Below are 26,539 nucleotides of genomic sequence, written 5' to 3'. Positions count from 1 at the left end.
CTTTCTACACCATGTTACACTAAGCTCCATAGCAACAACAACGAAAACGGTTATAGTTAAGGTCATAATGCAATCAGTGGACACGGACAGGTCATTATAAATGAAAAGGCAACAACCACAAAGATGGTACGCAAAATGGTCATGATACTGCAAATGGACATGAGCAGGTCTGTATAAACACTATTCTGATGGAGGAACAACCACAAATATGGTTAGGAGTTAAGGTCATAATGAAGCCAAAAGACACGGATAGGTCTTTATAAATGTCATAGCAACAGTCACGAAGATGGTTAGGAGTGAGGTCATTATGCAATAAATGGACACGGACAGGTATTTTTAAACGCCTGAGCAACAGTTACGACGATGGTTAGGAGTAAGGTCATTATGCAGTTAATGGACACGGACAGGTAATTATAAACGCCTTAGCAACAGTTGCGATGATGGTTAGGAGTAAGGTCATTATGCAGTTAAAGGACACGGACAGGTAATTATAAACGCCTTAGCAACAGTTGCGATGATGGTTAGGAGTGAGGTCATTATGCAGTTAATGGACACGGGAAGGTAATTGTAAACGCCTTAGCAACAGTTACGACGATGGTTAGGAGTGAGGTCATTATGCAGTTAATGGACACGGGCAAGTAATTATAAACGCCTTAGCAACAGTTACGACGATGGTTAGGAGTGAGGTCATTATGCAGTTAATGGACACGGACAGGTAATTATAAACGCCTTAGCAACAGTTGCGATGATGGTTAGGAGTGAGGTCATTATGCAGTTAATGGACACGGGAAGGTTATTATAAACGCCTTAGCAACAGTTGCGACGATGGTTAGGAGTGAGGACACGGGCAGGTAATTATAAACGCCTTAGCAACAGTTACGACGATGGTTAGGAGTGAGGTCATTATGCAATTAATGGACACGGGCAGGTATTTATAAACGCCTTAGCAACATGTACGACGATGGTTAGGAGTGAGGTCATTATGCAGTTAATGGACACGGGCAGGTAATTGTAAACGCCTTAGCAACAGTTACGACGATGGTTAGGAGTAACGTCATTATGCAGTTAATGGACACGGGCAGGTAATTGTAAACGCCTTAGCAACAGTTACGACGATGGCTAGGAGTAAGGTCATTATGCAGTTAATGGACACGGGCAGGTAATTATAAACGCCTTAGCAACAGTTACGACGATGGTTAGGAGTAAGGTCATTATGCAGTTAATGGACACGGGCAGGTAATTATAAACGCCTTAGCAACAGTTACGACGATGGTTAGGAGTGAGGTCATTATGCAGTTAATGGACACGGGAAGGTAATTATAAACGCCTTAGCAACAGTTACGACGATGGTTAGGAGTAAGGTCATTATGCAGTTAATGGACACGGGCAGGTAATTGTAAACGCCTTAGCAACAGTTACGACGATGGTTAGGAGTAACGTCATTATGCAGTTAATGGACACGGACAGGTAATTGTGAACGCCTTAGCAACAGTTACGACGATGGTTAGGAGTAACGTCATTATGCAGTTAATGGACACGGGCAGGTAATTGTAAACGCCTTAGCAACAGTTACGACGATGGCTAGGAGTAAGGTCATTATGCAGTTAATGGACACGGGCAGGTAATTATAAACGCCTTAGCAACAGTTACGACGATGGTTAGGAGTGAGGTCATTATGCAGTTAATGGACACGGACAGGTAATTGTAAACGCCTTAGCAACAGTTACGACGATGGTTAGGAGTGAGGTCATTATGCAGTTAATGGACACGGACAGGTAATTATAAACGCCTTAGCAACAGTTACGACGATGGTTAGGAGTAAGGTCATTATGCAGTTAATGGACACGGGCAGGTAATTATAGACGCCTTAGCAACAGTTGCGACGATGGTTAGGAGTAAGGTCATTATGCAGTTAATGGACACGGGCAGGTAATTATAGACGCCTTAGCAACAGTTACGACGATGGTTAGGAGTGAGGTCATTATGCAGTTAATGGACACGGGAAGGTAATTATAAAAGCCTTAGCAACAGTAACGACGATGGTTAGGAGTGAGGTCATTATGCAGTTAATGGACACGGACAGGTAATTATAAACGCCTTAGCAACAGTTACGACGATGGTTAGGAGTGAGGTCATTATGCAGTTAATGGACACGGGAAGGTAATTATAAACGCCTTAGCAACAGTTACGACGATGGTTAGGAGTAAGGTCATTATGCAGTTAATGGACACGGACAGGTAATTATAAACGCCTTAGCAACAGTTACGACGATGGTTATGAGTGAGGTCATTATGCAGTTAATGGACACGGGAAGGTAATTGTAAACGCCTTAGCAACAGTTACGACGATGGTTAGGAGTAAGGTCAATATGCAGTTAATGGGTACGGACAGGTCATTATAGACGCCATAGCAACAACCACGAAGATGGTTAGGGGTAAGGTCATACTGCAGTTAATGGGTACGGACAGGTCATTATAGACGCATTAGCAACAACCGCGAAGATGGTTAGGGGTAAGGTCATACTGCAGTTAATGGGTACGGACAGGTCATTATAGACGCATTAGCAACAACCACGAAGATGGTTAGGGGTATGGTCATACTGCAGTTAATGGGTACGGACAGGTCATTATAGACGCATTAGCAAAAACCGCGAAGATGGTTAGGGGTAAGGTCATACTGCAGTTAATGGGTACGGACAGGTCATTATAGACGCATTAGCAACAACCACGAAGATGGTTAGGGGTAAGGTCATACTGCAGTTAATGGGTACGGACAGGTCATTATAGACGCCTTAGCAACAATCGCGAAGATGGTTAGGGGTAAGGTCATACTGCAGTTAATGGGTACGGACAGGTCATTATAGACGCATTAGCAACAACCGCGAAGATGGTTAGGGGTAAGGTCATACTGCAGTTAATGGGTACGGACAGGTCATTATAGACGCATTAGCAACAACCGCGAAGATGGTTAGGGGTAAGGTCATACTGCAGTTAATGGGTACGGACAGGTCATTATAGACGCATTAGCAACAACCGCGAAGATGGTTAGGGGTAAGGTCATACTGCAGTTAATGGGTACGGACAGGTCATTATAGACGCCTTAGCAACAACCGCGAAGATGGTTAGGGGTAAGGTCATACTGCAGTTAATGGGTACGGACAGGTCATTATAGACGCATTAGCAACAACCACAAAGATGGTTAGGGGTAAGGTCATACTGCAGTTAATGGGTACGGACAGGTCATTATAGACGCCTTAGCAACAACCACAAAGATGGTTAGGGGTAAGGTCATACTGCAGTTAATGGACACGGACAGGTCATTATAAACGCCTTAGCAACAGTTGCGAAGATGGTTAGGGGTAAGGTCATACTGCAGTTAATGGGTACGGACAGGTCATTATAGACGCATTAGCAACAACCGCGAAGATGGTTAGAGGTAAGGTCATACTGCAGTTAATGGGTACGGACAGGTCATTATAGACGCCTTAGCAACAACCGCGAAGATGGTTAGGGGTAAGGTCATACTGCAGTTAATGGGTACGGACAGGTCATTATAGACGCATTAGCAACAACCACAAAGATGGGAAGGAGTAAGGTCATACTGCAGTTAGTGGACACGGATAGGTCTTTATATACTACATAGCAACAACCACGAAGAGATATTCTTTATATCAAAAAGTTGAGTTCATGGGCCAATGTTTAATGATCTTGGTAGTGTGGTTTTATGATTTGGCCCTGCTTGAGTCAGTAAAGAATTCTGGGCGCGGGGCGCTCAACCGCACATGAATCAATTTCCTCTTGGTGAACAATATTCATACTATGTTATCGAAACAAAGGCATAGGCTTATTGGATTTATTTTATTTTATTTTTAACAAGTCATTTGCTGCAATTCATAATATTTAAAAGGATCTTCGACGAATGGTAGTCTCAGTACAGATTATTAAAATGTAAGGTATATTCAACTCCTCCATCTGAAATATATAAAAGCAATTTCTGAATTAAAAAAAGAAGGTCTTCCATAAGAGGCAGTACAGCGCCATAGAAATGCCCTAACATCACGGCGTATAGAGACGAGTACAAGGTCATCTCACATCTTCCGGACTATCTGCAATCCACACAAAACAACATCAGTAAAATACTCCCGAGTACGGACCGCATTTGCCCTTACATAAAGAGGTAACTGAAACCAAAATACATAACAATTAAATTACAATCAGTTTAACATCACTCGTATGGTACAATCAATGTATACTAACTGCAGCAACATTAGTTAGCCCTGCAATCCATTAGATGGCCTTGCACTCGCACACGGATTCCTTGTTGCAGTGCGCGTGCTCTGTTTCGTTGCACCCCCCGAAGTCGCGGCAGTGGTTATCGCACGTGCCGTGGTGGCACTTGCAGGCGTCGTTATGGCAGTCCGCGACCTCACCAGCGTTACACGTGCAGTCCGCTACCGTAGTACACGCGGTCTGTGCCGAGTACACCACCGTCACCGCGGCTGCAATATGAACAGATGTGATTTGTTACAATATGCTTAAATAATTCATTGGTGGCAATTGAGTGTTTCCCGGTCGAGAAAACAAACTTAGAAAAATATGAAGGAATACGAATGCCTACAAATATCTAAAATCATACAATTTTTTATTAGCGCCTTTGGTTTTGAGCCTTTAGTCCGCTGGCATGATAGGCTCATGATAAGCAGATATGTTTACTTATAAATCATTTGCCTTTATAATGCAAGCCAATGTTATAGACCTGCTTATAAACTACCAACATGCATACGGTTTTTCGTAGACATCAAACATTTTTCGACATTCCCTTTATAGAAAACAATTTTAGAAATTATGACATGACATATATCTACACAATCAGTTTATAATCTTGTGGCGTCAGCCTTACAGAATAGTGACCGGAAAACTCTGGGGAATCCCATTGTTTAAAATTCCCGAACGGATTTCTTGTTTCTAAAACATGCAATTTGGACATGAAAAGTATATACAAATTTAAATATATTTATTTTACAACGATTTGTTACACAATTTTCATTTAATCACTCTCGTCGGCAAGCGTGGGTGTGGTCTCGAAGCGAGTGTGGAGAGAACTGACACTCTCTTACACAGTCATCTCCCCTGGATTTCAGCTGTTTAATATGTTTTAAGTGTTTTTTTGGTTATTTTTTTATTTTATTTCTTTTAAATCAAATTTCAATTATTCGAGGTGCATTGAGGTTAAAATATCTCGCCCCCAATATTTTTTTTAGATAAAACAATTAGAATAAATAGATAAATAAAAATATGTTAATTTACATTATTTACCGATATGATATTATAAGTATCAATGGCCAGTGGGTCGTGGCCAGTGGCAGTGATATAACTGTACTTTAAGGGTAGTAACGCTGCGTGGAGATTGAAAAATGGACTATCCGAGAGAAACCCACTTGACCGGCTTGGTTACCACAAACCAAACTCACATACGAACGATTACCACTGCGCTATCGGACAACGCGCCATGTACCCAAAATCATTATAATTCACCATATATATATATATATATATATATATATATATATATATATATATATATATATATATATATATATATATATATATATATATTCTAGTCGACGAATTTTGAATTTTAGAAATGTTATTGAAATTTTGCTGTTCTGACAATGCGATCCCGAATAAAAATGTTGCTAGCAAAATGTACATGTATAGTATATTGGTAGAATATAGCTATGGTCATCTATCTAATTTAAATTGCAGAAATTATATTAAAACGAATAGTTACCAAGAACAACACAAACGACTGCGCAGATCAGTGTTCCCTTCATGCTGGCAGATTAACTTATGCCGTCTGCCGAAGCCGAATGTTTCAAGATAACGTAGATAAGGCGTTTTTTTCATGTCAAATCTTCAAACCTAGTAGGCTGACCAATGTTTCTTGTCCCAAAACAGTGCCAAATATTCACTATCCATGCACTGTGTTAGCATGACGTGTTTTGTCCCAAAGTAAGCTGAATGTAAGCACATCAAGCTTTGTCTAAATGTTAGGTTAACGCTAGCATTTTATGGATTTTTTTGTTCGAAATGAATGTTTTATTATTTAAGCTGTTGACGCATTGGTAGAAGGATGGTTAGTTAAATGTATTGTATGTATCATAAGTTGGCTAAATGAAAGCAGTTCATGTATCGTTATAGCTCAATATAATCATTTTGTGTATTGTTCCAAGGTAAGTTAAATGTTATCATTTCGAATTTTGTTTCAAGGTAAGCTAAATGTTATCATTTCGAATTTTGTTCCAAGGTAAGCTAAATATATGTTATCATTTCGAATTTTGTTTCAAGGTAAGCTAAATGTTATCATTTCGTATTTTGTTTCAAGGTAAGCTAAATGTTATCATTTCGTATTTTGTTCCAAGGTAAGCTAAATGTTATCATTTCGTATTTTGTTTCAAGGTAAGCTAAATGTTATCATTTCGTATTTTGTTCCAAGGTAAGCTAAATGTTATCATTTCGAATTTTGTTCCAAGGTACGCTAAATGTTATCATTTCGTATTTTGTTCCAAGGTAAGCTAAATGTTATCATTTCGTTCCAAGGTAAGCTAAATGTTATCAATTCGTATTTTGTCCAAAAGTTAGCTAAATAAAATTGTCTCGTGTATTGTGTCAAGGTTAGCTAAATGTTTGTGTTAGTCCCAAATTTAAGTTAATATTATCACTTCGTGTATTGTCCAAAAGAAAGATAAATGTTATCACATCTTATTTTGTCGAAATGTTAGCTAAATGATATCAGATCGTGTTGTGTTCCCAGGTAAGCTGAATGACATTATTACGTTTTTCGTTTCGAGGGTAACGAGATGCTTTCTTTAAGGTTTTGTTTAAATGTTAGCTAAATGTTACCATATCATTTTGTCATGCATTAAGATCAATTTAAGCGTAGTCAGCAGTCAGCATATTAGTAAGCTAGAACATAAAGGTTCAAATTATTGGTGCATTTATTTTTAGAAGATCTCCCTTTTCTACCGACCTATATAACAACAATATGAAGGTTCTGCTCCCTCTACCGACCTATATAACCATAATGTGAAGGTTCTGCTTACCGTACCGACCTATATAACCACAATACGAAGGTTCTGCTCTCTCTACCCACCTATTTAACCACAATATGAAGTTTCTGCTCTCTCTTCCGACATTTATAACCACAATATGAAGGTTCTGCTCTCCCTACCGACATATGTTACCACAATATGAAGACTCTGCTCTCTCTACCGACCTATATAACCACAATATGAAGGTTCTGCTCTCTCTTTCGACCTTTATAACCACAATATGAAGGTAATGCTCTCCCTACCGACCTATTTAGCAACAATATGAATGCTCTGCTTTCACTTCCGACATATATAACTAAATTTTTTAAGGTTCTGCTCTCTCTGCGGCCTATATAACCACATTATGAAGTTTATTCTCTCTCTATCGACCTATATAACCACAATATGAAGTTTCTGCTCTCTCTATCGACCTATATAACCACAATATGAAGTTTCTGCTCTCTCTACCGACCTATGTAATCACAATATGAAGGTTCTGCTCTCTCTACCGACCTATATAATCACAATATGAAGGTTCTGCTCTCTCTACCGACCTATATAACCACAAGATGAAGGTTTTGCTCTCTCTACCTATATAACCACAATATGAAGGTTTTGCTCTCCGTACCGACCTATATACCATCAATATGAAGGTTCTGTTCTCTACCGAACTATATTATTATAATATGAAGGTTCTGCTCTCTCTACCGACCTATATAAACACAATATGAGTTTTAGTCCCTCTCTATCGACCTATATAACCACAATATGAAATTTCTACTATAAAACAGAATGATTTAGAGTTCCATTAATTGTTGAATAAAAACAGATGGATCGGACGGTTATAACTTGTAACACAGCCAGTTATATTGGGTTTGGGTCATATGACGATCCTTGGGTTTGGGTCATATGACGATCCTGAGGTTTGGGTCATGTGGCGACGCTGGTGTTTGGGTCATGTGGCCATCCAGAGGTTTTGGTGATATGACGATCCTGGGGTTTTGGTCATATGGCGATCCTTAAGTTTGGGTTATATTACGATCCTTGGGTCTGGGCCAAGTTGCGATCATGGGGTTTGGGCCGTATTACGATCCTAGGGTTTTGGTCATATTGCAATCCCAGGGTTTGGGTCATATGGCGATCCTTGGGTTTGGGTGTTGTGGCGATCTTCGGGTTTGGGTCTTATGGCGATCCTGGGGTTTGGGTCATGTGGCTATCCTGTGAGTCGGGTTATATGACTATCCTGGGGTCTGGGGCATGTGGCGATCATAAGCGTCGGGTCATATGGCGATCCTGGAATTTGGGTCATATGGAGACCTGGGGTTTGGGTCATATGGCGATCCTGGTGTTTGGGTCATATGGCGATCCTGGTGTTTGGGTCATATGGCGATCCTGGGCTTTGGGTCATATGGCGATCCTTGGGTTTGGGTCATATGGAGATCCTGGGGTTTGGGTCATATGGCGATCCTGGGCTTTGGGTCATATGGCGATCCCGGGGTTCGGGTCACATGGCGATCCTGGGGGTTGGATCATGTTGCGATGTTTTGACACAGACAGAGACGTTCGAACTGACTGATTAAAACTATCAAAATGTTTCTGTGGAGGGTGACCAGACAAAACTAGACGGTAAAGTCCGGACGAGTTGTGCTAATATTAAAGGAATTAAGTTGTCACTTATATAATGTTAATTCTGTGTTAACGGCACTTATAGCAAGAAGTTGATTTTTTTCTCAATGCTCTCTTAATTTCTACTTAAATAATTTCCAATCTCAGATTCGACTGACGGGCCCCTGATTGTACGGAGAGGTCAATGTTATCATCTAGGCCAGTCTGAAGATAACCTTTTAATGTTAACACATGTCGCCATGAAACTAGTCTCATGGGGAAATGTACAAAATCGTGCAGCTACAGCTTATCTCGAAATGACCGATTTTTCAAATTTGGCCTACATTTTCGGTAGATCACAAACAAGAGCTCTCCTGAAAATGCATAGCGTTAACAATACGTTTTTTTTATCCAAAAAAGTAGAAATTAGTTATTATGATGAAAATCCTTCCAATTAATACATGTATCAGGAAAAGGACACTTGTCGTTCGAGCAATGATTGCTCAGTGCAATGTCATTTGAAATCCTGGTGATTCAGGTGACTTGACTCAAATAGTTTCTCTTGCTTGTGGCTGGGGTTTAATCTTAGTCACAGCTGGTGGTGCTGTTAGTACCTCACTGTCTTTAGATGCACTTCGGTTACAACCGTACACTTTCGCTGTCTCGAAATGCACGCCGGGTACAACCGTACACTTTCGCTGTCTCGAAATGCACGCCGGGTACAACCGTACACTTTCGCTGTCTCGAAATGCACGCCGGGTACAACCGTACACTTTCGCTGTCTCTAAATGCACGCCGGGTACAACCGTACACTTTCGCTGTCTCTAAATGCACGTCGGGTACAACCTTACACTTTTGCTGTCTCTAAATGCACGCCGGGTACAACCGTACACTTTCGCTGTCTCTAAATGCACGCCGGGTACAACCGTACATTTTTACCGTCTTTAAATGCACGCCGGGTACAACCGTACACTTTCACTGTCTTTAAATGCACGCCGTGTACAACCGTACACTTTTACCGTCTTTAAATGCACGCCGAGTATACCGTCTTTAAATGCACGCCGGGTACAACCGCTGTCTTTAAATGCACGTCGGGTACAACCGTACACTTTTACCGTCTTTAAATGCACGCCGGGTTCAACCGCTGTCTTTAAATGCACGTCGGGTACAACCGTACACTTTCACTGTCTTTAAATGCACTTCGGGTACAACCGTACACTTTCGCTGTCTTTAAATGCACGCCGGGTACAACCGAACACTTTCACTGTATTTAAATGCACGCCGGGTACAACCGTACACTTTTACCGTCTTTAAATGCACGCCGAGTATACCGTCTTTAAATGCACGCCGGGTACAACCGCTGTCTTTAAATGCACGTCGAGTACAACCGTACACTTTTACCGTCTTTAAATGCACGCCGGGTACAAGCGCTGTCTTTAAATGCACGCCGGGTACAACCGTACACTTTCACTGTCTTTAAATGCACTTCGGGTACAACCGTACACTTTCGCTGTCTTTAAATGCACGTCGGGTACAACCGTACAATTTTACCGTCTTTAAATGCACGCCGGGTACAACCGAACACTTTCACTGTATTTAAATGCACGTCGGGTACAACCGTACACTTTCGCTGTCTTTAAATGCACGTCGGGTACAGCCGTACACTGTTGCTGTCTTTAAATGCACGTCGGGTACAACCGTTCACTTTCACTGTCTTTAAATGCACGTCAAGTACAACCGAACACTTTTGCTGTCTTTAAATGCACGCCGGGTACAACCGCTGTCTTTAAATGCACGCCGGGTACAACCGCTGTCTTTAAATGCATGCCGGGTACAACCGTACATTTTTACCGTCTTTAAATGCACGTCGGGTACAACCGTACACTTTTACCGTCTTTAAATGCACGCCGGGTACAACCGTACACTTTTACCGTCTTTAAATGCACGTCGGGTACAACCGCACACTTTTGCTGTCTTTAAATGCACGTCGGGTACAACCGTACACTTTTACCGTCTTTAAATGCACGCCGGGTACAACCGTACACTTTTACCGCCTTTAAATGCATGCGAGTATACATTTTTTTTAAGAAAAACGACATGTTTTTTATAAACAAATAAAAGAAGTGAATCTAACTGTTTTATTATCATATTTTTTCAGCAATTTAAAATCAGAATAAAAGAACAAGTTAAACAAGGTGGCATGAGAACATACAAACACATGTATGTAGTTTGTGTCCACAACCAAGGTTAACATAAGATTACACTCATTACAATGTATAATTTACTTTAAGACCTGCAGTCTAAACAGTGATACATCCACAAAATATGGAACATATGTTACAGTTCAAAGTAATATTAGCACAGCACTGCGTCAGAAAATGACAAGACAAATTTGAATGAAAATTCTCTGCCATTTAAAATCTGAGATTCACAGATTGCCTTCTAAAACCAGGGTGATAGAACAGAAAACTGCAAAGGGAAAGTGAATGAGAGGTGAAGAACAAAACGCCTTTTTTCCAATAACAAAAAAAAACTGTGCGTAAAATTTAACCAGAAGGAGCCAACAAAAACATCTATAGGAAAGGTTCACGTTATTATATAAAGAACGTAAGATAGTAAGCTTATTAAACATGTATAACAATCAGATGTATAGTCACTAATACAGTTTTATTCGTTCAATTACATTTACAATGCCCTGAGCAAAACAATGTCACTCAAAATATTTGTTCTGTTCTGTTTAGTCCATCCATTTGAATTAAGTATTAAACTCTGCGAAAAATATCTTAACACCATACATGATGGTGTAATTTGATATGATATAAACATACTGTACATAGCTTGTCAATATTTGTATGCATTGATTTATTACATGCTCAAAATAATTGAAAAACAAGCCAAGACATCATAACTTAATAATTTATGTCTTTTTTTATAATTTCCTGTATGTGAACTGCGTATAACAAAGTATACTTAAAGTGTATCTTAATATCTTGAATAGCTTTTGAGATTTGGCCGAGTTTTGAAACGGACACCAAGGCTATCCTGGACTTTTTCTTCCATAAAAATGGATGGGTGAATAATCACAACGGCTGCCTATTTTCAACACTAATTTCAGTCTTATCAATGGTCAACATGTCAGCATTAGTCTGAACAGAATCGGGACTCCCTGCTGTTGTAACTGTGTTATATTCAGTGTCATTAGCTTCCTTCTCGTCCTCCACACTTTGATTTGTCACTGGTACAAGCTTTCTCTGAGGGGACTGTAAGGCCTTGGACAACTTGCTTTTGACGTCTGGATTCACGAATGTTAGCGTCCTTTCGGAGAGATCCGTTTTTTCCAACTTTTTAGGATAGCCACAAATTAAGGAGGCCTTCTGCTTCTTTAAAACGTCGACATTTATAATTGATGCAATATCGTTCTGTACAGTGGCTGATGGTAGTGATGGTTTAGGTGCCAGAGTGATATGTGCTTTAGTAATTTGAGCATTAGGTATGTGGTTAGAATTATTAGTGATAACAGTGGATGCCACTGGTACAGGTGTATTTGAATGCAATGCATTTTGATTTATAAAACTACTCTGTGCCGGACTGATGCAAGCTGTCGAGGTAGCAAAAATTGGCTTGTTAAAAACTGAGACTGGATTCAACGGCAAGCTCTTTAGTGACACAGGTTTACCCAGCCCTGCTATGTTCCCGTTAGTTTGAGCAATTCCTACAATGGATATGGCAGCTGAAGAAGAATGTACATCGATACTAGACGCACAAGAGGAATTTATAGTCACATTTGAGATATCTTTACCCGCTAGTCCTAAACTACTGGAGTGTATTACAGGAATGGCTCTAGCATCTCTGTTCTGTCCCTCTTGTAACATATTACTCTGTAGCATCTTCTTTAATACTAACGATGACTGCTGGGAATCGTCCATGAATATCCGGATGGGCTTGTACCCATCCCCATCCCTGTAATACAAAGTCGTCGACTTACCCTGCTTTAACACCTCCCCCACTAATTCTGATGTTGGAACTGTTGTCACTATTGAGACAGGCACGGTTTGACCACCAATGTTTATGTCTGATATTGTTTTGCCTTGCAAGTCACTAAAGGGAGAGTCAGACACTTTTGTGATACTATTTTCAACTCTGAGTTTGTTACTCAAATCTCTATCTAATTTACCAATAGTTTCAGCGTCCTGAATAACATTGTTTTCAAATAAAGGACTTTGTGTACTTGTGTTGGAGTCTGTTTCTTCTGTTAAATGTCCATCAACATTAGTTTTGTCGTTGTTATCTTCTACAGTGGTATTGTCTATTTCAGCACTGTGAGTTATGAATTTGTGATTGTCGGTCTTGTCATGTTTTATTTCTTCTTTTGAACTAGCAGAATCGTTTGAAATGCCATCACCACCATTTCCATCTAAAGTATACTTATACTGTTCAGTGTCACCTTCATCAATGATTAAATTTGATTCCAGCCCAACGTCATCATCATAATCTGAATTATCATTCTCATTAAATGTTCCACTTTCAAGCTTGGAGTTAGTTTCATCTTCATGCATCTTGTCTGGTTTACTGTCCGATGCAGGTGTTTGTATTGTGGTTCTTTTATTACTTTTATCATCCTCTGATTTTTCATCCACCGATTCCTCTGTTTCGACAACTTCTTTTGACTGATTTTCTGACAATGGTATTGTCTCATTTTCAATAACCTTACTTACTCGATTTTCACACTTAGATGGAATGTCATGCACAAAATCACTCTCTTTTGCATTACCATTATTAGTATTGTTAAGTGCTTCAATAGAATTTAAGACTTTTTTATCACTATTTTGTTCTTTTACTGAGCTTTCATCAGTAGATGTCCCTTTTACATCAGCTAAGTTTTTTTCGTCCATAAGTACTAATCCAGCTTGTTGTGGATTAAAATTCATAAAAGGTTTTAGTATCTGAAACACATCTTCTGATTTCAAAGGACCTGCTAAATTATTAAGTAAGTCTGAAAATCTCGAAGCTAGAAGCGGTTGGGAAGCTAACAACTGCTGTGAAGCAAGTAATGGCTGTGATTCTAAACTAAAAATACCCTTATTAGAGCTAAATGACCTCTGTAAGGCACCGTGTGGTCTATAAGAATGGTTTACGTCTTTGCTAGGGCTGCCTGTTTCAGTTTCCATTCTTGTTACCTTACTTTTATCTTTCCGTCTTGAATCTGTCCTAACCAAGTCAGCACTTTCAGTTTCATTGGTGTCCATTTCAGTTTCAAATTCATTAACCTCCTCTTTTACAATTATCTTATCATTGTCTGTTTTAAGTGAGCTCTTAACAGCAGATTCACTATTATCATTATTGTCATAAGAGCCTTCCCTGGAGTTCCTCCCACTGTCCGGCGAGGGCAAACCTTTACCTACACTTTCTCTATGGTTCATATCAACACTTTTCGCCAATGAGGTACTATGTTTTCTTTCCAGAGCAGCTATGATGTTTGCATGCTTTTCCTTACTGATTCTACCTTTTCCTTGTCCATGTCCTTTCCCACTATGGGACTTGTGATCTTTCTTCTCCCTCTTCTTCCTCTGTTTCGGTCCTATCTGAGGTTTCTCCTCCGTCCATGACTGGGTTTTATGGATGCTGAGGTCGATGGGCGAGTTCGAAGAATTAGAGTACTGTCTGGTATAGTTCACGTACTTTTCTTCTTGTTGTGGTTGGTCCAAGCTATCCATAGACGACTTGCTGGATATTCGAGGCAGACTCTGGAACAACAAAGGTTAGAAAATATAACCAACATGTAAATATCGGTGACCTTTACGGTCATCGCAATCAGACTTTTGGATGAACAAGCTCGAATTCTTACCCAAGTATTCTTGGTATCACAATCTATAATCCAAAGTAATTAATTGATTTCTACTTTATAACTGATTTCTTCTAAAAGTAAGGCCAAAACAATGGTCGCATACAAAACCTTTTTGGAATCAGGAAGTGGTGTATCTCCATAAATGGCCACATCCATGGCTCGCCTCAACATTGTGCAGATTTCCTCTGAATCGCTAGTAGTTTGCGACACGACCAATGGTGGAATACCTGCAAAGGTAGTAATATAGCTGATAATTGGAGCTCTGTACTTTCATACTTACTATATAATGATAATTTATAAGGTTATGTAAAGTTTGATTGTTTAAAAGTAGAGTAACATGCTGTAAAACTCACAGCTTTGACAATCAGTGTGTATCCCCACATAACATACAGTTGGTTGTAAACGCATAAAGAATCTGAAACTACTCTGACTGAAAATATTTTGAACTCTGGATCAATTTTCTAATAAATTATGTCATTAACAAAGTAGAAAGAGATGGCAGCTCGTCATATGATCCATCACAGTGTATGTCAACCTTCTGTTCAGAAGATACCTGGGAAGATAACAGACCAAAAAACCCAATCCAAACTGTAAGTTTTTTTAAAATCTTACCAGTATAGTTCTGCAGCTCGGCATTCGCCCCAACTTCCAGCAAGTACCTGACCATCTCGGTCCGGTTGTACTCGGTGGCGTAAAACAGCACACTCCTCCCCGCTTTGCCATCCTGGAAATACACGCACATGTTGTATTTCATTAGTGACAAGGCCTTTGTTAGAAGAAAGCATACCTCTCAAAGTGTATTAAGAAGGAAAACTCAAATGTTAAAAAGAGCACTGTGAAGCGAACTCGAATGCTTATGTGTCTATTTTAAGTTGTTAAAGAAGCTGAATTTAACAATTATTAAATCCCGAGTTACGGGACCTTGCTTCAAATGTGCAAACTGTCTCTGGCAACGCGGGTACCAAGCTTCAATCGAATATATCTTGAATGTTTTTTAGTTATAGCCAATGTTTATTTTGTTGATAAACACCGACTGCGACACAATGTCCTAATTTTATTCTTTGAAAAACATACACTCTAACCCCGCTAATATGGTATCTGACCTTTGAGTCTTAATCATGGCATTGAAAATGTATTCCATCTTCAATTCAGTGTGTATATAAACTATTTATTGTGCCAAGTTATTTTGAAATCCAGTATTTGGTTTAATAAACTAAATTATACAGGGGATATTATGACTAATCATAAACAACTGATCTACTTCCTTCTTTAAAATGGAAAAATTACCAACCAGTAATTCTCACAAAAAATCAATAGTAATAGCCAAGCACGAAAACTATTTTGAAAGGATTTAATCATCCTTCAAGTCTTATTTTCCCATGGCCACATACCTGGTTGTCAATATCTGCGCCTTTTTCAATCAATATCTGCAGGCTTTCCATGTTATCCTGTTCAACTGCGGTGTGCATCGGCGAGTAACCTGCGACAAGAGTTAATAAACACTTTTTAAAAATGTTGTGATGACACAAAATAACAAAAGGACCATGATGGCCCTTAATCGCTCACCTGAGTGAAAGTTTAATACTTCAATCAAAATAAGTTAAACAAGCTTAAGTGAGTGTGTTTATAGGAATGAATGATGATGAAATACTCAAATTGCAGACGATACGGGTAATTTTTAATAGAAATGATTTTTTTAAATGTTAATGTAAGTTTTGATCGCATTTTTTCTTGCGTTAATGCTGTATGAACACAGTAAGGCAAAGGTGCAAATGACCAAGAGGCGCGCTTCATGGAATTTACTCGCGTGTCCAATTGCGTTCATACAGCATGAGCGCACAAAAAAAGAATGCGATCAATCCTTAAATAGCTGATTTTTGTTACGTTGTATATCATTGGTAAGATGACGTCGCGCTCATCCAATGGGAGCGCAATATTGAAATAAACAATGACTTCATAACTCCTTGCGTGTCATACAATTTATATAAAGACGTCCAATTTATATTTATAAAAGGACTAGGAGAATGTAAATATTACTGTTTTGGCAGTATTTTGCTGTAAATAGTTTACTTTCTGCTTGCAGACTTATTTCTGTTTATCTTATTTTAAGGTATCTGATCAATATCATCTGATCGTATGAAAAAATCAAACCCATACCTTCATAGTCCCGGGAGTTGACCACGGGGGCATTCATTGAGTGGTCAAACACCGTCCTCAGACACGCGTGGAACCGCTTACAGACGGACAGGTGGACGGACGTACAGCCGTTTCTGTCGAAAAGATTTGGATTGGCACCGGCAACCAGTAGCTCTTTCACGATCTCAGGCTGGTTAACAAGTACTGCCAGATGTAATGGAGTCTGGAAATATATTACATTGCATATATTTGTATTACAGTAATTTGGAAGACATGCATTACACATGTGTTCCTAAGAGTTTGCATTATTCTGTAACGATATTTCATAATAGGTAGCAGTGTGTGGGGTTTTTCTAACAAGTTCGGCCCATTCACATTGCTTAAGCATACTCTTTTTCTCCAAATGTGAAAAAATCCCAATAGAATGTATCGTATTTTAAAATAGCTGTGTTTTGTTATAGTTAACCTTGGAGGAAAAGTGCGAACTTCTTTCTTAAATACCCGATCGGCCGATCCAGGCAATCTTGCCTTTTACTACTAGTAAAAACGGAAGAAAAGTGCGCCTGCTGTAGGACTCAAATCCACGACAGCCGGGACACTTGCACGGTGCTCTAACCAACTGAGGCAACCGGGCGGCTGGCTCTTACCTCCACACACACTGCACTGTATATGGAAGAGTTGGTGTATTCTTTAACAAACAAACTTTTTTTACCACCCCAGATAAGTAGATCAAAATATTTGGCCATGCTGGAAATTTTGGATAACTGAAGTCTGTTTATTTGTTCAGTAAAAGTGGAGCATCTCTCAACGAGTATTACTACCCGAAATTGTAAAGGCAAGCTAATGCCAGAAGTTACTAAGCGACTTTGAACTGTAGAAGGGGTTGGTACATTCTGACATTAACCCCATGATTTATGGTGTATTGTCTCTGAGTCATATGTAAACAGTTTAATTCGGATATCTTGAGAAATGTTTTTTGATTTATGGCCAAGGTGGAAGTTTTCGCATGCCAGCAAGAAGACTAACGATAGCGACCTCAAGGTTATCACATTTAGATTACACCGACCTTTTTCTTTGAAAAGCAGATAAGCTAATATAACTCTATTTTTGTTGTGACAGGGCCATGCTGTTTTGTACAGTAACGCGCCTAAACTATACAAGCCTATCGAGCCTATTTAGTAGTACTGAAATGACATAATTTTACCATCTTCGAGAATATAGAGCGTGAAGCAAGGGCCCAGCGCTAGACGATCGTAACTATAAAGCGTGTAGCGAGGGCCCAGAGCTTGACGGACGTAAATATAGTGCGTGTAGCTTGAGCCCAGCGCTAGACGGACGTAACTATATAGCGTGTAGCGAGGGCTCAACGCTAGACGGACGTAACTATATAGCGTGTAGCGAGGACCCAGCGCTAGAAGAAGTAAATATAGAGCGTGTAGCGAGGACTCAACGCTAGACGGACGTAACTAAATAGCGTGTAGCGAGGGCCCAGCGCTAGTCGGTCGTAACTATATAGCGTGTAGCGAGAGCCCAGCGCTAGTCGGTCGTAACTGTAGATCGTGTAGCGAGGCTCAGCGCCAGACGGACATTACTTTAGAGCGTGAAGCGAGGCTCGGCGCCAGACGGACATTACTATAGAGCTTGTAGCGAGGCTCGGCGCCAGACGGACACTACTTTAAGCGTGTAGCGAGGGCTCAGCATCAGACAAACATAGCTAAAGAGCATGTAGCGAGGGCTTAGCACCCGACGGACGTAACGCCTTCCATTTGTATACGTCTGTGTCACATTGAGACTTCTACAGTATGTAGACGTACCTGTTGCAGTTTGTTGAACCGGTCCACAGTTTTCCCCGACATGGCCATGATGTCAATAAATTTCTTAACCAGCTCGAGGTTCTCGTGCACCACTGCGATATGAAGAGGCCTGCAAAACATACAGAATATATGGGCATGTATCCTGGTAGAAAGTAGATTTTGCGCTTTAAGTCGTCGTTTCACATAAGTGGAACTTGACGAAAACATTTGGTTTTGAGATAAAAGAATAATTAATCCTTCAGGATTTTTGAAACAAATCCATGGATGTACAAAACTACATGTAAATTATTATAGATTTTCTCAAAACTTGATCAACGATAGAAATTTTGTTATTGAGCTGTAATTCTCTACGATGGTGTTAAATTAGGAACTCTATTTTTTTTCATTCTTAACAGATACCCATAAATAAAACTTGACCTACAGGTCGCCATCTTCATCCGGGGTAAGAGCCACGCGGACGTCTTGAAGTACAAGCAGGCTTGTCCTCGGGTCAAACTTCACTGGTCGGTAACCCTCAGCTGAAAATAAATCTTGAGGTCAAACCTTGTCATGATTATTATGACTATAATACCTTTTTATATGCTGATTGGTTGCCATGGTCATGTGAGCGCGGAACTGTCTGAACAGTTTGGACTAGTTTAAACCAGGATGTCAACAGGGCTGAGCTAAAATATTACAGTTTCAATGATATACGATTTAATTCATTTTTTGATTCGTCAGCTGCTCTGCCCACGATAATAAATAAGTTACGTGAGCAAAAGTTCCGTATTATTAATATGCTGGGATTCTTTTATAAATATATATCACAAATGATTTCTATATTTATTCTACATGAGTTTGGGTAACCTATATCGATCTCCAGAAGCTAGTAATCTGTTACAAAGATAAAATTTGCAAATCTTGTTTACTTGGAATAGTTCCAAAAATAAAATAAGGACTTCCCAATGCAGCAAAGATTTAAGAGAATTTAACATTTAAGTTTAAACGTGACAACGTCTTGTTTAACTCAACAGTTTTTTTTTAATGCCCGAGTAATGGTTAGCAATGCCTCTTGATGTCAGTACAGTTATAAAAAGAATTATTAATGAATGTCCTCTTTGTTGAAACTGACTATACTTGTTGTCATGTAATAGCTATTTATAGGCTTGGATGTCTTACATAAATTTCACCGAATACTTCTTGGTTGCTTGGATTATAATGTATACTAGTATAAACTATGTATAGGCGTTTCCTTGTATGAACCAGGCATATGCGTCTTGTTTCATTACCAAACACACTATTTAATGGTTACTGTAATCAGACATTTAAATTTGAAGTTTAAAATTTCTCCTTTAAATATCAGTTGGTTTTATTTTTCAAGTAGACTCCATGTACATATTAAATACTGCAACTGGGATTATGATGAAATTGGTTTCAGATTGTAGATTCACGTAAATACATATTCTGTTTATTACAAAATAACTGTAATAAATCATGTAGCCTAAATTACTCAACTGAATCAATTCATCCCAGTGAAAATTCATACTGACTTCTTTAAAATTTAAGGTTGACTATTTAAATACATGCACTCACAAGATGCTTGAACAAATCTTGTTATCTAAGGTACACTTTAATAATGTAGATGCAGATCTATTTATTTCAATATAAACTGATAAAATCCGGAAATAAATTGATTATAATTTCCACGGCTCTGTCATCAAAAATAATTTGTTAGAGTACAATCACATTATCTAAACAAAGATCTATATAAGTTTTAATTTAATGAAATTTCGGTAAAGATTCAGAAGTTTGTAACATACATGGAGATTCAGAATATCACAGTACTGTATAGAAATAGTTACATGAAAGCATTTGATGACTTTATGGGAATGGTAATAGTTTAATGATTAATGAACAAACTGGAAATATGTATTGACTTTTATGGTGTTAATATATTGTGCGCTTGAGAACAAAATGGAGTTCATCCTCAATATCATTCAGATTACATAATGTGCATTTTCTTTCATTTCTCTGTTATTTTTTGTGTCTATCAATTTCAATATTTAGTTTATGTAAAGACTGGCGTATTTTCGCTAGAACATTTCTATATTTTGTATTTTCTAGAAGGCAAAGTAATGGCGATTTGTTCAAAACTGGACTTTATTTCTCTGAATAGAGACTAGATGAAAAGACAGGTCAAACCCACACCTCCAATCACTGATATAAGTGTCTTGAAGTTGACTTCATAGTATGGTAGTAAACAGTTCTATTTTTACAAAACCAGAATAGGGCAAGTCAATAAGACCAGATAATAAAATGGAGAACATCACGAATTCTTGATACCCAGTTCATGATAGAAAGATTATTCTCAGCAACATTCAATTGATCCCATAAAAAAACACTAAATATACAATTATCCTGCTTAACGGAATTCAGTTTCAAGAAATATTCAACCATTCTAATTTGTCTTTCAAAATTCAAGGGGAAATCTGTCCAATTACCGATATAAAGACAAAGTATTGGTACATAGCTTAACATTCAATCCCCATTCACAAAACGTCCTATGAAATCTCATAATTTAAAACAGAGATAACATGTACCCGTCAAAAAGATTAAACATGATATAGTATTTGAACTTTAGAATTATAAATCAAAGCCATTATAGGGTGATTCCCTTGTACAGATCTAACTGCTGTATATAGCTACACCAAATTATCAGAAACAATTTATTTCAAGGGTCTATATAATTTTTAAGTTTTTAAAATCTAATTGAAAGCCCCATCTATTTAATTTCTCAAATAAGTGAACAAAAAACTCTAGTTCTGTGTAGAGAGCAAAAAAAGGATTGATTTGTTATTACGATAATAAATACAGGGGTACCTTCATTTTTCTCCTGTATTAGAACACTTTAATGCCAAATGGTATAAATACTTTGAAAGTTAAGAAAATATACTAATGTGTCTTAATGACTGGAACCTTTTTTTAATATTTCAATTTAGTTGAGTAGATTTTTCAATACATTGGATTGTTGTTTTGACTCAAAAGTCATATGTTCCCTGAATTATTGGCCCCAATATCACATAAATACTGCTGTCAAATCTAAATCTCAGACTCAACTCATTTACCCATATATAAAAAGTTATTAAATATCGTATAATGTTTGTACACCTTTTAAAGAGTATTCTCTCAATGAATATGTTGATTAAAAACACTGTCAAGATTCTAAAGAAAAAAAGTCCTACAGCATAAAATATAACTGAGTACAACTCAATGTTTTTATACAAATACTCAAGTATTTAAGTTTTGCCCTTGATTTTTTTTCTTTGAAATATTGCAAAAAGTCTTTATCCCAGTTCTCATTTGTGAGAAAATATGTTTTTGAGAAAATACAAAAAAAATACAATATTTTGAATCATGTGATAAAATGAGGTTAATAGGACTGTGATTGAGATTTGACTTGGTTATTTTTGCGATATTGCTTGGGGTCAAGCATTGTGTTTACTTGAATAAAAGTTTGTAGTTAGAGTAGAGTTCAAGGCCCACCAAAGGTACTTTTTCATGACCTCTAAAAATGGACACCAGTACTACTTTTTACCATGAAGATGGACTCAGTGAAGTTGATACAAATATGGATTTCACACCATTTTCAAAATCAAGCTAGAATGAATAAATAATAATTACTTCTTATGCAGTATAAACTACATGTAACAGGTTAATTTTCTAAGCAAGAAGAATTTTAATAATCACTATAATGTGGCATCACCATTGTTGAACTAAGTACCTTTAAGATTGCTAGGTTCAACCGCCATTGTTACTAGACTTGGTAGATCTTGGCTAGTCTGTTTGGCTAGCTGCATCATGCTTTCTAAATTTCTGGATGTGGTCACAGAGTCAGCAGCTCGGGTCAGGAATTCAGAGGACAACAATGATGAATTTTCATCATCGACACCAATTAATCTCCTCTTTTTCAGAGGAAGCTTTGTTTCTGTATCATCTTTTTTCTTCGATGCACCTTCAATATCTACCTTGTCTGTCCGAGCAACAGTAGAGGTTGGAGTTTTGTTCTTAGTGCTAGAATCAGTTTCAACTTTGTTAATGTTGCTAGCAACAGCCTGTCTTAGGGCCATGGCCACCGTCTTATTTACAGTTACATCTGTGTTAATTGTTCTTGGGACTTTTGCAGTTGGTGGTCTGCTCAAGCTAGAATTTGATCTACCCCTTTCTGGGGTTATAACATGTGATTCTATTGGTCGTTGGTCTCGTTGCAGCTGCTGCCAAGCTGCCATCACTGCCGCTTGTTCATTTGCTGTAGGTGTATTTTCTATTTGCTGTGAGTTTTTCGATTTCTTTAACTGAGCAATATTTTCTAATACTCGGTCAGAAACCATATTCGCGAGTAGTGCAGCATTTTGGTCATTTGCACGTGCAGATGCCGTGTTTTTCACCCGCATCGTGCCACGCCCCCTTGCCTGTTTTGTTTGCGTGCGCAAATGATGTGGCGATTCGGGAATTCCCGTTCTCGATTGAGCATTTGGAAAGTAGGTCAACGTCTCTGTAGTTACCGTTTGAGGCGATTTAACGTTTGTAGGCGTGTCATCTTTGCTGGAGGGTTCCTTTGGAGGCAGATATATCAATGATGACAAAACACTAGCAGCCTCTAGTCGATCATGTTCCTCTTTTTCATTCGTGACCTTTGCCATTTTTGGTTTTTCCTCGGATCGGCCATTGCTTGCTTTCGACTTTCTCCGTCGAGCCTTCTTCCCATCCATATCGACGTACTCTAATTAAAAGAACACAAATTGGAATCCATATTTTTTTATAATCAACATGTACACAAAACCCACTAAAGTTAGTCAGTAATTCCAGTGAAAAATCCCAAATTTTACAATCGCATTGAACGTAGACAACATTCAGGACTTTCCAGTGTAGCATGTGACCGCGATAACCAATCAAAAGCATTCCTGTATCGTTGCGGGTTTTCCCGCTACATGCACAGACGGTTCCTAAAAATAGCATTCATTTTTCCATTGCCGTACATGTAACTAAAGTCTGTTTCAAAATAACACTGCCACGTACCGTAGTAATTTATGCTTTCAATGCGAGTACAGTACAAAATGAGCATTCGTTTTCGGCAAATAAACAGCAAAAAAAACAAAACATTTCAAATCATTTTATATCAAATTTCTTGAAATGTTATATCTGTGAAAATAACGTTTATTATTCGTGCCACCTTTTTATATACAGATACAAGTACGAATTTATAGTTCTAACTGTAAGTCCCTCTTCAGGATGGATTACAACATACACATTCATGTCAATAGCGTATATTCATCGGAATAGCTGCATGTAATCCTTCGACTTTAATGCGTTGTTCTTCAATGTGTGTATACCACGTGATAAACTACGCCATTAATGTTACGTCGGAAGGCAACATTTTGCTTCAAATGAAGACAAGGGCGTAGCCAGGCCTTACTGAATGTTACGCACGAAAGGTGGAGGGTGTGGGAGGGGGAATATCCCTATAGCCGGTGGGGGGTTCGGGGCTCCCAGAGGAAAAAATGGAAAATGGAACTAAAATGTTGAGCTCTGAGGTGTATTTGGAGGGATTTATGGGTTCGAGGCCGCCGACTTTGTAGTTACTTAGTGATTGATTTAGGCTCAGTAACTTTAGCTGATCTTCCTTTTATTCTTAAATCAATGCACATTTTTGGCCATTTTTTTCATTTTTAAAATTGATGTTACGCACATGCGTAAGTGCGTAACGCTGGCATTTTTAAGATAGCTTTTCTTTTATATCATCATACTTCAATTTAATGTTGTCTTACCAAATTAAATGAATATCATTAACATTTTCTTCCCAATAGTCGCCATGAGTCACGATGAACTCGGCATATTCTAATTTTTTCTCCATTATCATAACGATTTTATTCTTGACGAGTTGTATGCTATTTATGTATATTATTTTAACTGATAATTCAAATCCCACATAATCCCACTTGTGTCAAATATAGCGTTTCAGATTCGTATCATGTCCCGTGACCAATCGCCGAGGATCGCTCGAAAAATTAGAACCATTTACCAGATCTGAATCCAGTTATGCCCAACGCACCGTCACTATACGCACGTGCATCTGGATTCATTACCTGCTCTTGTACGCACATTTTAGAGTTTCAGTACCGGTATAATGTGTTTCGATCGCCCATTTCACAGCTGTTGCAAATACTTAAGTAAGTTAGTGTTAGACCCTATTCACTCACCTATAAGAAGCAGATTCATAAGCAACATTAGAAAATATGGCGACCAAGTTTTTAGTTCATATTTTATTTAATGTTTTAGTTCACGTTTCTTTACAAAATGTCCAGCGTTTGGAATTAAATGGACATTGGTCAATTTCAAATGGCACAATGTGTAAGTGTTTAATGTTGTTGTTTTAAATTCAAAATCCGTACTTAACGTAATGTCAAATTTAACTAACTAAACAAATGCTTCGATGAACAACCGTGAATTAGGAATATTAATTCAGGTGAACAAATACGTATTAAATGTATCCCGTGTACAAGGTTGCATTTGACTGATTTTGCTGATCATTTATAATACCTTACCACCCGAGCTACCATCGGTCCTTTTTTTAATAAACAATGCATATTCCCCAAATCTCCAAACTATGGACACAGAGAGGGATACTAGCATACTATGCATTTATCCCGTGAAGATCACCGCCCGACATCCGGACTGACCATGTTCCACTGACTGTCTTTTTTCGACCCAGCTGTGTTTAATCTTAAATTTTGGCAACGAGACGCCGTGTACAATTTTATTACATAACTTGTACCACTTGTTGCATTCTTAATCTTAATGTATCTAAGGGACACAATTTTTTATATACTACAGCATATTTCTCTATTGTAGTTATTCATACTGAATACTATGTTTCATATATAGCTATGCCTGTAGTATTGTATTTCACTTGATGCTTGGGTATAAATGAAAAAAACAACATGTAACTCCATTTGAGATCTTATGAATCTAACCCATTCCGCATGTTGTTGTAAGAACTAAACCAACAACGCAACACCACTCGGATATGCTTTTTGTAGCTGCGGTTCCGGCGCGGGTACCCGGCGGTGTGCACACGGCATTGATGGACGCAGGGATTCTGAAAGACCCCTATTTCCGGAAAAATGATAACGAGTACCGCTGGGTGGGTCTCACCAACTGGACATACACACGTTCATTTCAAGGTGACCATAAAAACAATTTCTCAAATCATCCAATTAATTGCTTTTCGCCATCCTCCTCGCCATTTTCATCATCCCACCTATACTGCTTTCATATCATTATCGTCATCATCAGCATTCAAAAGCAACAGCACCATAAGTCAATGAATACTTTCATTTCCGTCATGTTCAACGGTACTGTATATAATCAAACAATTACCTGTTTACGTTATTCTCAGTGTCCAGTGCCCTACTTGACCAGCGGTCAATAGAGCTGGTGTGCGAGGGACTAGACACAGTGGCCGAGGTCAAGATCAATGGTCATTTAGTTGGTCGCGCTGACAATCAGTTCGTCAGATACACATTCGACATCAAACAGTTCCTACGTGTAAGTATATGTCATATAGTAATGAGTTTACATAAGAAAACTTACCCTGATTGGGATCGAACCCACAAGCTCTTGGTTGATAGGTGGATACCTTTACCGCTAGATCACTCTCGCCCTGGTGGGGATCGAACACACAAGCTACTGGTTGAAAGGTGGATACTTTTATCGCTAGATCACTCTCGCCCTGGTGGGGATCGAACACACAAGCTACTGATTGGAAGGTGGATACCTTTACCGCTAGATCGCTCTCGCCCTGGTGGGGATCGAACACACAAGCTACTGGTTGAAAGGTGGATACCTTTACCGCTAGATCACTCTCGCCCTGGTGGGGATCGAACACACAAGCTACTGGTTGAAAGGTGGATACCTTTACCGCTAGATCGCTCTCGCCCTGGTGGGGATCGAACACACAAGCTACTGGTTGAAAGGTGGATACCTTTACCGCTAGATCACTCTCACCCTGGT

At 38.8% G+C, this 26,539-nt stretch overlaps 1 protein-coding gene and 1 long non-coding RNA gene across 2 annotated transcripts; both read right to left on the bottom strand.

Annotated features, from left to right (window-relative positions):
* Positions 1–3,838: 3,838 nt before the first annotated feature.
* On the bottom strand, positions 3,839–4,336 carry LOC128234096 (uncharacterized). Its single transcript, XR_008260875.1, has 2 exons — positions 4,257–4,336; positions 3,839–3,971 (listed from the first exon to the last, which is right to left on the bottom strand). It is a non-coding gene; the product is annotated as an uncharacterized LOC128234096 (long non-coding RNA).
* A 6,483-nt stretch (positions 4,337–10,819) lies between these two features.
* Positions 10,820–23,392, bottom strand: LOC128234894 (ankyrin repeat domain-containing protein 12-like). The gene is made up of 8 exons (XM_052949503.1): positions 22,251–23,392; positions 18,912–19,008; positions 18,491–18,599; positions 16,698–16,899; positions 15,932–16,020; positions 15,153–15,264; positions 14,649–14,767; positions 10,820–14,439 (listed from the first exon to the last, which is right to left on the bottom strand). The coding sequence occupies exons 1-8, from the start codon at positions 23,236–23,238 to the stop codon at positions 11,776–11,778; spliced, it is 4,380 nt and encodes a 1,459-aa protein (XP_052805463.1). The 5' UTR covers positions 23,239–23,392; the 3' UTR covers positions 10,820–11,775.
* Positions 23,393–26,539: the final 3,147 nt, after the last annotated feature.

The sequence above is a fragment of the Mya arenaria genome, chromosome 5 (assembly GCF_026914265.1).
Source record: "Mya arenaria isolate MELC-2E11 chromosome 5, ASM2691426v1".
In the NCBI taxonomy this organism is placed as follows: Eukaryota; Metazoa; Mollusca; class Bivalvia; order Myida; family Myidae; genus Mya; species Mya arenaria.
This window is presented reverse-complemented; position numbering and strand designations above follow the sequence as displayed.

Coding starts and splice junctions, on each gene's coding strand:
- LOC128234894 (XM_052949503.1), bottom strand. CDS start 23,238: ATGGATGGGAAGAAGGCTCGACGGAGAAAGTCGAAAGCAAGCAATGGC. Junction 19,009..22,250: donor TGAACCTAGCAATCTTAAAG/GTACTTAGTTCA, acceptor ATTTATTTTCAG/CTGAGGGTTACCGACCAGTG. Junction 16,021..16,697: donor CAACTCCCGGGACTATGAAG/GTATGGGTTTGA, acceptor CTCTTGTCGCAG/GTTACTCGCCGATGCACACC.